This window comes from Castor canadensis, chromosome 14 (genome assembly GCF_047511655.1).
Source record: "Castor canadensis chromosome 14, mCasCan1.hap1v2, whole genome shotgun sequence".
In the NCBI taxonomy this organism is placed as follows: Eukaryota; Metazoa; Chordata; class Mammalia; order Rodentia; family Castoridae; genus Castor; species Castor canadensis.
Window position 1 is genome coordinate 34,879,373 of NC_133399.1, and position 12,290 is coordinate 34,891,662.

Genomic DNA, 12,290 nt, shown 5'->3' on the forward strand with positions numbered 1-12,290 from the left:
CATTTTTCCTTCTGCCAATCGCTTTATCCCTCCTATTTTTTGCCTGTTTTCTCTTTGTTCGTCCTCTTTCTTATTCACACTTTAACTTTCATAAGTTAATTTCATTCACAGGCTTGCTCATCCCTCCACTCACACAATCATTCTTTCTATCACTCTTGATATGGTCTATCTATGAATTGTTGTTCTGGCTTGGACCTCTGCCGGGGTGGGGCTTTCTGTCATTATGTGGGGGCTCTGTCTTTCCCTGATGACAACCCTTTCCACAGCTCTTGAGCCAGCCACCACAATCCTGCCTTCACCATCAACACCTGTGCAGCCAGAATCCACCACAGGTATCTTGGGGGCCTCTTTCCTTCCCTTGATAAGATTCCCAGTCCCACATCTCCACCAGCTATCACATGAAAACCAGAGCTAGGAGGCCAGGATGTGAAGATCCTGGTGTCAGGGTGATTATTCTAATCACAAAGATTAGACTAGCAATTCAATTGATGCCTGCTCTCCTGGATTCACTAGCATTGTGAAATAACCCACCATTATAACACAGTGTGGGATTTGTGGGGGAGGCACTCTCTGCAGAAAATTCCACATGAACTGAATCTTTCAGGATGTGCAGGAGTGATCAGACAAATAGGGCATGAAGAGTATTCCTGACAGGGTAGATTCCATAAGCTAAGGCTCAGTGGCCAGAAACAGAATAGTATATGGGGAGGATTGAGGAGAATTCGGTTTGCAGGAAGCATAAGGCTCAACCAAGAGTGGGTAGATAAATGAAGCTCAATAGTCAGTAGGAACCAGATTGGAAGGGGCCTTGAATGTCAAGAAGCTTGAAGTTAACACTAAAAGTTCACAGAAATCCATGGGCAGTACTAGAACAGGGTGGTACTAGTGAGACTTTTGTTTCAGAAAGATTCTTGACATTTCAGCACAGAGAATGTCCTTTAGACAGGGCAGCTAATGAATTTGCTGGGGTGATGGTCTGGGTGAGAGGAGATAAGGCCTGAGCTGAGATGGGAAAAAGAGAGATGATGCCCATGAGGAACATTTAGAAAAGAGAATTGTTGGGACCAGGTGTAGTGGCTCACACCTGTAATCCTAGCTACTCAGGAGGCAGAGACCAGGAGGACTGGAATTTGAGGGAAAAAGTTCACAAAACCCTTCTCAGCCAATGCCTGGGTACAATGGTGTGTACTGTCAACCCAAGCTATACAGGGAAGCACAAATGGGAGGACCATAGTGCAGGCTGACCTGGTCATAAAGTGAGACTCTACCTCAAAAAAAACAAGGCAAAAAGGGCTGGTGGAGTGGCTCACATGGTAGAGTGCCTGCCTAGCAAGCACAAGGCCTTAAGTTCAACTCCCCTCCCCTGCCAGTACCACCAAAAACGTGGGGGAAGGGAAAGGGAAAGGGAGGAGAGGAGAAAGAGAAGAGGAAGGGGGAGGGAAGGGAAGAAAGGAGGGGAAGGGAAGAGAAGGGAAGGAAAGAGAAAGGGAAAGGGAAAGGAAGGGAAGGAATTGTCATTACTTGGAGGTGAGGAGATGTGCAGGCTCTGATCTGACTTGGAAGGCCACATTCGTAGGTGACATTGGCCTGTGTCCTTGGGGAGGAGAGGAAATGATGAGTGCATGATTCCAGTCTGGTCTCAGGCCAGCTCTCAGTCATAGGCATCTCTTTGCCTCCCTTTCTGCAGCCATGAGGCACCACCTGAAGACCCTCACACTCAATTTCACCATCTCCAACCTCCCGTATTCAGCAGACATGAGCAGTGGCTCAGCCATGTTCAACTCCACCATGAAGGTCCTGCAGTACCTGGTGAGGCCCTGGTCCCCACTGCTCCTGGCGGGATAAATCCTGCCCAGCCCCTCCACCAACTCCTGTCTCTCTGATCCTCCTCTTCCTCCCTTTAGCTCAGACCCTTGCTCCAGAACAGCAGCCTTAGCCCCTTCTATTTGGGTTGCAGAGTGACCTCCCTCAGGTGAGTCCACTTCTTGGCCATATGCCAGTAATAACAGTCCTTTTTTGTGACCAGATTGCCCATTGCCCTTCTCCCTTCTGACTCACATACCAAGAGACCTTTCTAGAATCTCCACATCCCTCTCTCTCCAGGCCTGAGAAGGATGGAGCAGCCACAACTGTGGATGCTACCTGTACCTATCTCCATGACCTTGTGGGCCCTGGGCTGGACATACAGAAGTTGTACTGGGAGCTGAGTCAACTCACCCATGGTATCACCCAGCTGGGCAACTACACCTTGGACCAGGACAGTCTCTATGTCAACAGTGAGTGACAGCTGTCTGTATTGAATGTACTGTAGAGTCCATGCCCTCCTTGCCCAAGCCTCCTTCATGTCTCTGCACCTCCCAACACCTCTTTCCTTCTCTGTATCTCTCTCTCCCCTTCTCTCTCTCTCTCTCTCTCTCTCTCTCTCTCTCTCTCTCTCTGTCTCTCTCTCTTTCTCTGCAAGTTACACCCACCAGACTTCAGTAATAACAAGTTGGGGAGACAGAGAAATCATTACAATAAGATCTACTGTGAGTCACCTCTGTGTTGTTGCTAGACACAGAGAAATGGCCATTAAATGTTGGTTGAATATCCAAGTGTAGTGGTACACAACTGTAGATCCAGCTCTTGGGAGACTGAGACAGGAGGATCACTTGAGTCTAGGAGTTAGAGGCCAGTCTGGGCAACATAGCAGAGTGTTGGTTGGGTGGATGGATAGAGGAAAGTAAGTGAACAATTCAATGGAATATAGAAGACTGTTGGAGCTGAGCATGGTGTTTCATGCCTGTAACTCCAACTACTAAGGAGGCAGAGATTGGGAGGATCACAACTGAAGGTCAGCCTGGGCAAAAGGTTATCTAGACCCCCATCTCAACAAACAAGCTAAGCGTAGTACACCCCTGTAATCCCAGCTATGCAAAAGACATAGGTAGGAGGGTCACCATCTCAGGATATCCCTGGGCACAAAAAAAAGCACAAAACTCTACATAAAAAATAAAGGAAAAAGGGTTGGAGGCATGGCTCAAGTGGTAGAGCACCTACCTAGCAAATGCAAAGCCCTGAGTTCAAGCCCCAGTATTGTCGAAAGAAAATTATTTTCTTAGTGAAGAATGGTTTGGGAGAAGACCAGAGGCAGGAGGACCCATTATCAATGTAGGACTTCAATCAGAATCCCCAGCAAAAGCATGTGCCAGATGATCCCTGGGGTGGTCAGCACTCAGTGACCACTCCATGGAGAGACCCAGTCTCCATTTCACCGAATCACAGGGAACTCTCACGTTGCTTGGTGAAAGAGAATTGAATAGGTAGATGGATGGATGGATTCAGGATGGACAGGTTGATAAGAGGTCCAGCTCAGATCTTATTGCCAGAAATGAAGTGGCTTGAATGACTTCTTTTCCTTTTTAACATTATTGCTAGCATATATTCGTTGTACAAAGGTGTTTCACTGTGATATTTCCATACATATAAGCAATGTACTTTGATCAAATTCACCCCCTCTACTCTTCTTTCTCATCCCCCTTTTAAAAAAATAATTTTAATAGGTTTCATTATTCTATTTTCATACATGTATATAAAGTATCTCCACCATCTTCACCCCCCTCCTTCACTCTGTCCTTTCACCCTCTCCCCTCCTTCTGGTCCTCACCTCCCTAAAGTCCCTATTTTACATTCCTGTCATTCATTTTTAAGAAATAAATTCCACATATGCAAGATAACATGTGATATTTGTTTTTCTCAGCCTGGCTTATTTCACTTAACATGGTGATTTCCAGTTCTATCCATGTTCCTACAAATGACATAATTTCATTCTTCTTTGTGACTGAATAATACTCCGCTATGTTTAGATACCACATTTTTCTTATCCATTCATCAGTTGATGGAGACTTAAGTTGATTCCATATTTGGCTATTGTGCATAGAACTGCTATAAACACAGGTATGCAGGTGTCTCTATTGTATCCAAACTTACATTCCTTTGGATATGTGCCCAGGAGTGGTATCACTGGATCATATGGCAGTTTTATTTTTAGCTGTTTGAGGAACCTCCACACTAATTTCCATAGTGGCTGCACTAGTTTACACTCCCCAATAGTGTATAAATATTCCTTTTTCTCTGCTGTTCTCTGTTGTTGTTCTTTGAGTTCTTGATGATAGCTATTCTGACAGGGGTGAGATGGAATCTCAATGTCATTTTGATTCGCTGGAATTATCTCTTTCTTAAAATCTTCCCTTGATTTTTACATACTTTTTTAAAAATTCTAGATTCGAAACCACCCATTCCTCTGTCGACAGAGGTACCAACAGGCAGCTCCCAGCACTTCCAGCTGAATTTCACCATCACCAACCTACCCTACTCCCAGGACATAGCACAGCCGGGCACCACCCAGTACCAGCAGAACAAAAGAAGCATTGAGCATGCGGTGAGAACACAATTGTGTGTCCACTTTGCTCCCAGGCAGAGACTGACCTATGGACACTGGGTAGTAAGAGGGGGACTTTCTATAACAGTTCCTGAGATAGATTTGCATTCCCATTTACAAATTAAGAAACAGGCACAACAGGCTCAAAAACACAAATGCCTCATGTCTTCTTTCATACGTGGAAGACAGATCTAAAAAATAAACATACACACAAAAACAAGCATGATCATATGGAAACTCATATGTAGAACGTGTTTGTAAAATTGGACCTATGCTATGGAAAGCAAGGAAGGAGGGAAAGCAAAAGAGAATGGTAGAGCATCAACAATATCATAAAACATAACATCTATGAAGGTAGAGGATATAAGGATATGAACTGAAAGCCATTGAAAAATGTGGGGTGGGAGGTAAAAGGGAAAAAGAGAGCAATGGAAGGGCTGAATGAACCAAAGTAAAGTAGACTCACAGTGGGGATACAAACTCCTTTGAACATCGACTTCAATATTAATAATGAAAGACAGGACTGTCGAATAGGTACAGTGGGGGGTACTTGTGGGAGGGGGAGGGTGAATGAAGGAGATTAAGATGAGGGTGTATGGTTGATGGACTTCATATACTTACATGAAATAGAACAGAAACCTCTTGCAATTGCTTTAAGAGGGTCAGAGAGGAGGTTGAGGGGGAGAGACGGTGAGGGTGATATAACCAATGTAGAATATAAGCTTATTTGGAATTGTCACTATGAATCCTCCTTGTACAATGAATATATTCTAATTTAAATAAATAAAAATAAAAATTGAAAATGCTATGCAAATGGGGGGAAAAAAGAAAGAAACAGACACAGGGCTGATGGAGTGGCTCAAGTGGAAGAGCACCTGCCTAGCATGTGTGAGGCCCTGAGTTCAAAGCAGTACTGTCAACAAAAGAAAGAAACAAAGAAATGGAGGGAGGGAGGAGGGAGGGAGGGAGGGAGGGAGGGAGAAAGGAAGGAAGGAAGGAAAGAAGGAAAGAAGGAAGGAAAGAAAGAAGGGGCATGGTTGTAAATTATTTTGTGCACTAGGCCAGGTTCTGACTGGGAAGCACTGCCCTGTCTTTCAGCTCAACCAGGTCTTCCAGAACAGCAGCATCAAGAACTACTTTTCTGACTGTCAAGTGTTGGCATTCAGGTGAGTTCCAACCCAGGGTGTCATGCCCCTGGAGACTTCTGCCATACTTCAAATAAGTGTCCCCTTGCCATAATCCCAGTTCCTAGATGTTATTAAAGAGATCTCTAGGAATACAGAGCCTATTGCATAAAAAACAGCTTCTTTCTCAACCAGTGGTTCCAAGTGGCTTAGAAACTCAAGATAGCTTGTGGAGCCTCTGCAAACATGGAGGTGCTGGGAGCCCATGGAATACAGACTATAGAGTCATTGACTCAAGAAAGAAGCTACTGCAGTAAATATATGAATGCATCAAAATTAGAACTATCCAAACTAACTAGCTTTTATTTTACTTTGACTTGGATTTGGAAAAAAATAAGTTGATTTGTGGCTTAGAGTAATATTCAAGAACCATCAGATGTCCCAAGGTTTTCTCCCACTCTCAGATAGATTGGTCCAGGTGTGGTGGTGCACATCTGTTATCCCAGGAGGATTATAAATTTGAGGCCACCCAGGGCAAAGTTAGCAAGACCCAATCTCAAAATAAAACTAAAATCAAAAAGACTGGGAGCAGCTCACCTAGTAAGCATGAAGCCCTGTGGTCAATTCTCAGCACTGCAAAAGGAGAGAAGGAAAAAAGAAAGTAAGGAAGGAAAAAGGGAGGGAGGGAGAGAGGGAGAGAGGGAGGGAGGGAGGAAAGGAGAGAGGGAGAGAAAGGAAGGAGGGAGGGAGAGAGGGAGGGACGGAGGGAGGGAGGAAGAAAGGGAGGAAGGAAGGAAGGAAGGAAGGAAGGAAGGGAGGAAGGAAGGAAGGAAGGAAGGAAGGAAGGAAGGAAGGAAGGAAGGGAGGGAGGGAGGGAGGGAGGGAGGGAGGGAGGGAGGGAGGGAGGGAGGGAGGGAGGGAGGGAGGGAGGGAGGGAGGAAGGAAGGAAGGGAGGAAGGAAGGGTCTCAGAGACTTCCAGAAAAGAGATCCTGGAGCCATGGCTGCTGTACATCCCAGGTGTTTTTTTCACCACTCACTGTTGATAATACTTCCCAAAATCCAAAATCAATATCCAAGTCTCTGAATATCCTGGTTAAATGGACTTTTCATCATGTCCTTGCCTTTTCTGCATTATGAAAGTACCTGCTATATTTTGCTAAATTTCAGTCTGTAAAGGGGAAGAAAAATCATGTAGAATCTTTTAAAGTTTAATCAGGACTGGAGGTGTGGCCCAAGTGGTAGAGCACCTGCTTTGCAAGCATAAAGCCCTAAGTTCAAATTCTAGTCCCACCAAAAAAAAAAAAAAAAAAAGATTCATTTAAGATAAGTTAAATTTTATCCAAACTTAAAAAACAAAAATCTTGGACTGGCAGAGTGGCTGAAGTGGTAGAGCCACTCTACCATAGGTAAAACCTAGCAAGCATGAAGCCCTGAGTTGAAACCCCAGTACCGCCACACACACACAAAAAAAAAGTTTAATCAGCCCAAATGATCCGAGAAGAATATATAAACTATTAACCTAGCAGAATGAGTATCTATCGAGTGTCAATTATTGATGCTCTAAGTGGTTCTCAACCATCACTGAACGTTAGCCTCACTCTGAGGGCTCCATCAAATAGTCATTTTTTTCCTGGCAGTCTGGAGTTTGAACTCAGGACTTCATGCTTGCTAGGCAGGAGCTCTTACAGCTTGAGCCACTCCACCAGCCCTAATGGTATCTTACAAAGTTGTGCAACTATTCCCACTATCTACTTTTAGAGCATTTCATAACATCACCTAAAAAAAGCTATAGCAGGCAATCCCCACTTGTATCTCAGCCCCTGGCAACCAGTAATCCACTTTCTGTGTCTGTAGATTTGCCTCTTAGGGACATTTGATAGAAATGGAATTGTACAGAATGTGGCCTTTATTGACTGACATCTTTCACCCAGCCTAGGGTATCCAAGTCTCATCCATGTTGTAGCATGTATGGCTACTTTACTCCTTTTTTTTTTTTTTTTTTTTGGTGGTATTAGATTTTGAACTCAGGGTCTCAAGATTGCTAGGCAGGTGCTCTATCACTTGGGCCACTCCACCAGCCCTGTTTTATGAAGCGTTTCTTCAAGATAGAGTCTCTCGAACTATTTGCCTGGGCTGGCTTTGAACTGCGATCCTCCTGATCTCTGCCTCCTGAGCAGCTAGGATTACAGATGTGATCCACCAGTGCCTGGCTATTCCTTTTTAAAGACTAAATAATATTCACTTTATGGTTACACCATATTTTGTTTATTAATTCATCTACTGATGAACATTTGGGCTGTCTCCACCTTTTGGCACTATAAACAATACTGCTGCAGTCATTCCTGAATACATTTTTGTGTGGACCTGTGTTTTCAATTCTTTGGGGGCATATACCTAGAAGTGGTATCATGGGATCATATGTGACGTATGTTTAATTCTTTTTTTCTCAAAGCATTTTCACTAGTATACATTAGTTGTACAGGGGAGATTCACTGTGACATTTCTGAAGATGCTTACATTGTACATTGGTCAGGTTCACCCCCACCATCTAGCTCCTTCAACCCACTCCCACTAAGTTTAACTCTTACGAAACTAGAGATCATCACGTTATGCAAACAAGGCAGGCTGAAAACGTAATCCCGTGCTCTCTTTCAGATGCAGAATCTAGTCCTTAAAAATGAATGACAGGAATATAAAACAGACTGTTTGGGGTTATGTGCAAGTGGGAGGAGAGAGAGTGAAGGAAGAGGGTGTGGTGAATATGGTCAAAGTATTCTGTGACATGAGTGAAAATAGAGCAATGAGGCCTGTTAAGGTTTTTTTCCCCAGTTGGGGCAGGAGGGGGACATGGGGCAGTGATGGAGGGAATGGGTTTGATTAGGGTACATTGTATGCATGAAACCCATTTGTACAACAAATACATGCTAATAAAAAATGGAAATTAAAAAAAAAGAAAAACCAAGGAACTACCAAACTGTTTTTCACAGAGCCTGCACAATTTTGTATATCAACCAATGACAGGAGGGCTTCAAGTTCTCCATATTCTCACTGACTTGCCTTGGTTGGTGTAAAGTGATCTCAGTGTGGTTTTGATTTGCATTTCCATAAAGACTAATGAAGTCAGGGCATCTTATCATATGCTTAGTGCCCATTTGCATATCTTTGGAGAAATGTCTATCCAAGTCCTTTTCCCAAGGGTGCGCTACCACTTGAGCCATGCCCCCAGTCCTTTTTGCTTTTCTCTTAGTATATTTTAATTGTACAAAGGAATTTCATCGTGATGTTTCCATACATGCATATATTATACTTTGATCAAATTCAGCCCTCTATTACTCTTTCTTATGCCCCCCCCTTTTAAACAGTTTAACAGGTTCATTATTCTGTTTTCATACATACATATAAAGTACTTCAATCATACTCCCCCCATTACCCTCTTCTTTTGCCTTCTGCCTCTCACTGGTTCCCCCTCCTAGAGTCCCCATTTTACCCTTAGATCATTTATTTAAGGCCTACATATGAGAGAGAACACAATTTTGCTTTTTTCAATCTGACTTATTTTGCTTAAAATGACAATCACCAGTTCCATCCATTTTCCTGCAAATGACATAATTTCATTCTTCCTGATGTCCGAGTAATACTCCCTTGTGTATATATATGTTCTATTTACCCACCCATCAGTTGATGGACACCCAGGCTGATTCCATTTTGGCAGTTGTGAAGAGTGTCACTATAAACGTTTTGTGCAGGTGTCTCTATTGTGTGCTGCCTTTGGATATATGCAAAAGTATCAAATGCAAATGTGATCAAATGGTAGTTCTGTTTTTAGTTTCATGAGGAGCCTTCATGAGGATTTCCATAATAGCTGCACTAATTTACATTTCCACCAGCTGTGATAAGGGTTCCTTCCCCTCCCCCACCCTTGCTGCCATGCATTGTCATCAGCATTTGTTGTTGGGTGGGGGCTTTTTGTTTTGTTTTTGCAGTATTGGAGTTTGAACCCAGGGCTTACACCTTGAGCCACTTCACCAACACTTTTTTGTCAGGGTTTTTTTAAGATATAGGGTCTTACAAACTATTTGTCCAGGCTGTCTTGGAACATCAATCCTCCTGATCTCTGCCTCCTGAGTAGCTAGGATTACAGGCATGAGCCACCAGCACCCAACATTTTTTTTATTTTATTGATGGCTGCCATTCTAACTGGAGTGAGATGGAACAGTACCTGACTTCAAATTAGCCTTTTTTGCTTTTTTTAGTATGTTTTTCAGATAAGGTCTTGCTTTTTTGCCTCCGTCAACCTTGGACTGCTATCCTCCTATCCTGGCACCTCAAATATATGGAATTACAGGCCTGGTTTCTTTGCCCATTTTTAAACTGGGATGTTTGTCTTTTACTGTTGAGTTGAAACAGTTCCTTATATATTCTGGATACTAGAAACTTACCAAGTATACAGTTTATAAATATTTTGTCCCACTTGGTAAGTTGTCTTTTCACCTTCCTAATAGAATTTTTTGAAAAACAGAGTTTTTAATTTTTATAAAGTCTAATTTATCTATTTTTGCCATTGACTACTAGTATTTTTAATGTCATAAAAATGAAACCATTGAGCACACCTATAATCCCAGCACTCGGGAGACCGAGGCTGGAGGATCTCAAGTTTGAGGTCAGTTGGTCTACATACTGAGATCTCAGAAGAAAAAAGTTTGTTTAATATATGGTCATGAATGTTACACCTATGAGTTCTATAATTGTATCTCTTACATTTAGGTCTTTGCTATATTTTGAGTCAATTTTTGTAAGTGCTATGTGAGAGCAGTCCATCTTGGTATTTGTACACATGACTATCTAGTTGTTCCAGCACCATTTTTTTTTTTTTTTTTTTGCAAAAGGGAATTCTTTCCCTTTTGCCTTAGCACCCTCATTGTAGTTCAGTTGTCGTCCATAATTGCATGGGTTTGTTGATGGACTCTCAAACCTCTTCCATTGCTTTGTATGCTAATAGCAAATTGTTCAGATTTCTGTAACTTTTTTTTATTTCTTTTATTCATATGTGCATACAATGTTTGGGTCATTTCTCCCCCCTCCCTTTACCCCCTCCCTTTATCCCGTCCCCTCCCTCTCCCCCCTACCCTTATCTCTAATTTTGTTGTAGAGAGAGTATAAACAATAATAGGAAGGACCAAGGGTTTTTGCTAGTTGAGATAAGGATAGCTATACAGGGAGTTTATTTGCATTGCTTTCCTGAGAGATTACTGTAACTTAATAATAAGCTTAAAAATTAGAGTGTAGTTCTCCAACTTTGTTCTTCCTCAATATTGATTTGATTATTTGTGATCCCTTGAAATTCCATATGAACTTTGGGATCATTTGTGAATTCCTACACAAGAGCTAGTTGGGATTTTGATAGCGATCATATTGAACCTGCAAATCAATTAAGAGTTACCATGCAAATCCTCAATCCATGAAATGAGATGCCTTTTCATGTATTTAGATCTTTCTGATTTTCTTTCAACGATGTTTTGCAGCTTTCAGTGCTCAGGTCTTACACTTCTCTAGTTCAATTAATTTCAAATTTTTTCTTGTTCTTTGATTTTATTGTAAATGAAATTATTTCTTAATTCATTTTCAGAATGTTGACAGTGTGGAAATACAATTTATTTTTGCATAGTGGTATTACATCCTACGATCACTATAAAATAATAGGTTTTAGAAGTGTATGTGTGCACGGACACACACTAGTTAGGATTTTGTACATGTAATACCAAGTTATCTGCAAATAAATATTTTTTACACTTTCTTTCCAATCTGAGTTTTAGTTCTTTTTCTTGCCTAGCTGTAACTTCCAGTACAATGTGAGTAACATGTAGGGTGAAGACAGACATCCCTTTCTTGTCCTTGGTCATGGAGGGAAAGTTGCCTATTCTTCACCATCAACTATGGTGTTAGCTGGGGGTTTTGCATAGATGCTCTTCCTTAAATTGAGACATTTCCCTTCTAGTCTGTTGAGTGTAGCGTTCTTACTTCTTTTGACCATGAGAGAGTACTGTATACGGCAAAGCTTTTTTGTGTATATGTATCAACATATGTATGTGTCCTTTAATCTATTAATGACATATTACATTCACTTTTTTAGATAGTAAGTCAACCACACAGGTAGAAGTGAGAAATCAATGCTTTCTCAGTTTTTTCCTGTTCATGGACATAGTCCTACACATCTGTGGCCTTTTAGAGCCTCAGGAATACATGGGAGATTTATCAAATTACTGATGAACAACTTACTCCCTGAATTTTCCTTCTAAGATTTTGGTTCACCTCTTGCCTGTCCCAGCTGGTGTTCCTCCCTCAGGCAGCTACATCATTAAACAATTACCACTGGTTGTTTTTGGACAACTGACCTGGGATAAATGTTCCCCATTGAACAAGGTCTGAGTCAGAGCAAATAAAACTAAACCCTGAGAATATGGCTTTTAAGGAGCTGCCAGATGGATCAAATCATGACTGTTCTCTGGGGAATGGGTGTTTGTAGCACTCCACACCCATTTGCATTGCTACTCTGCTGGTTTTCACAGCTACCAGGGTTCTGAGACTGCTGGTTTTTTAAATTACTGAGGATCTTGAGAGAACAGTAGGAGAGTAACTGAAGTTAAAATGCAATACTACTTGCTCTCTTTCCAAAGGTTAAACCACTTTTCTTAACTAAATACTCCTCTGGTTATTGCAAGTCTTTGGCTAATTTCTAGAGTTCTAA

The 12,290-nt window shown here is 42.0% G+C and overlaps 1 protein-coding gene across 1 annotated transcript in view; it reads left to right on the forward strand.

Annotated features, from left to right (window-relative positions):
• Muc16 (mucin 16, cell surface associated) overlaps positions 1–12,290 on the forward strand; it is a 216,807-nt gene that overhangs the window by 198,756 nt on the left and 5,761 nt on the right. Inside the window, exons 75-80 of the mRNA XM_074053303.1 lie at positions 267–332; positions 1,688–1,809; positions 1,905–1,972; positions 2,104–2,276; positions 4,263–4,420; positions 5,519–5,586. Coding sequence (XP_073909404.1) covers positions 267–332; positions 1,688–1,809; positions 1,905–1,972; positions 2,104–2,276; positions 4,263–4,420; positions 5,519–5,586 — 655 coding nt within the window. The remainder of the gene's footprint in view (positions 1–266; positions 333–1,687; positions 1,810–1,904; positions 1,973–2,103; positions 2,277–4,262; positions 4,421–5,518; positions 5,587–12,290) is intronic.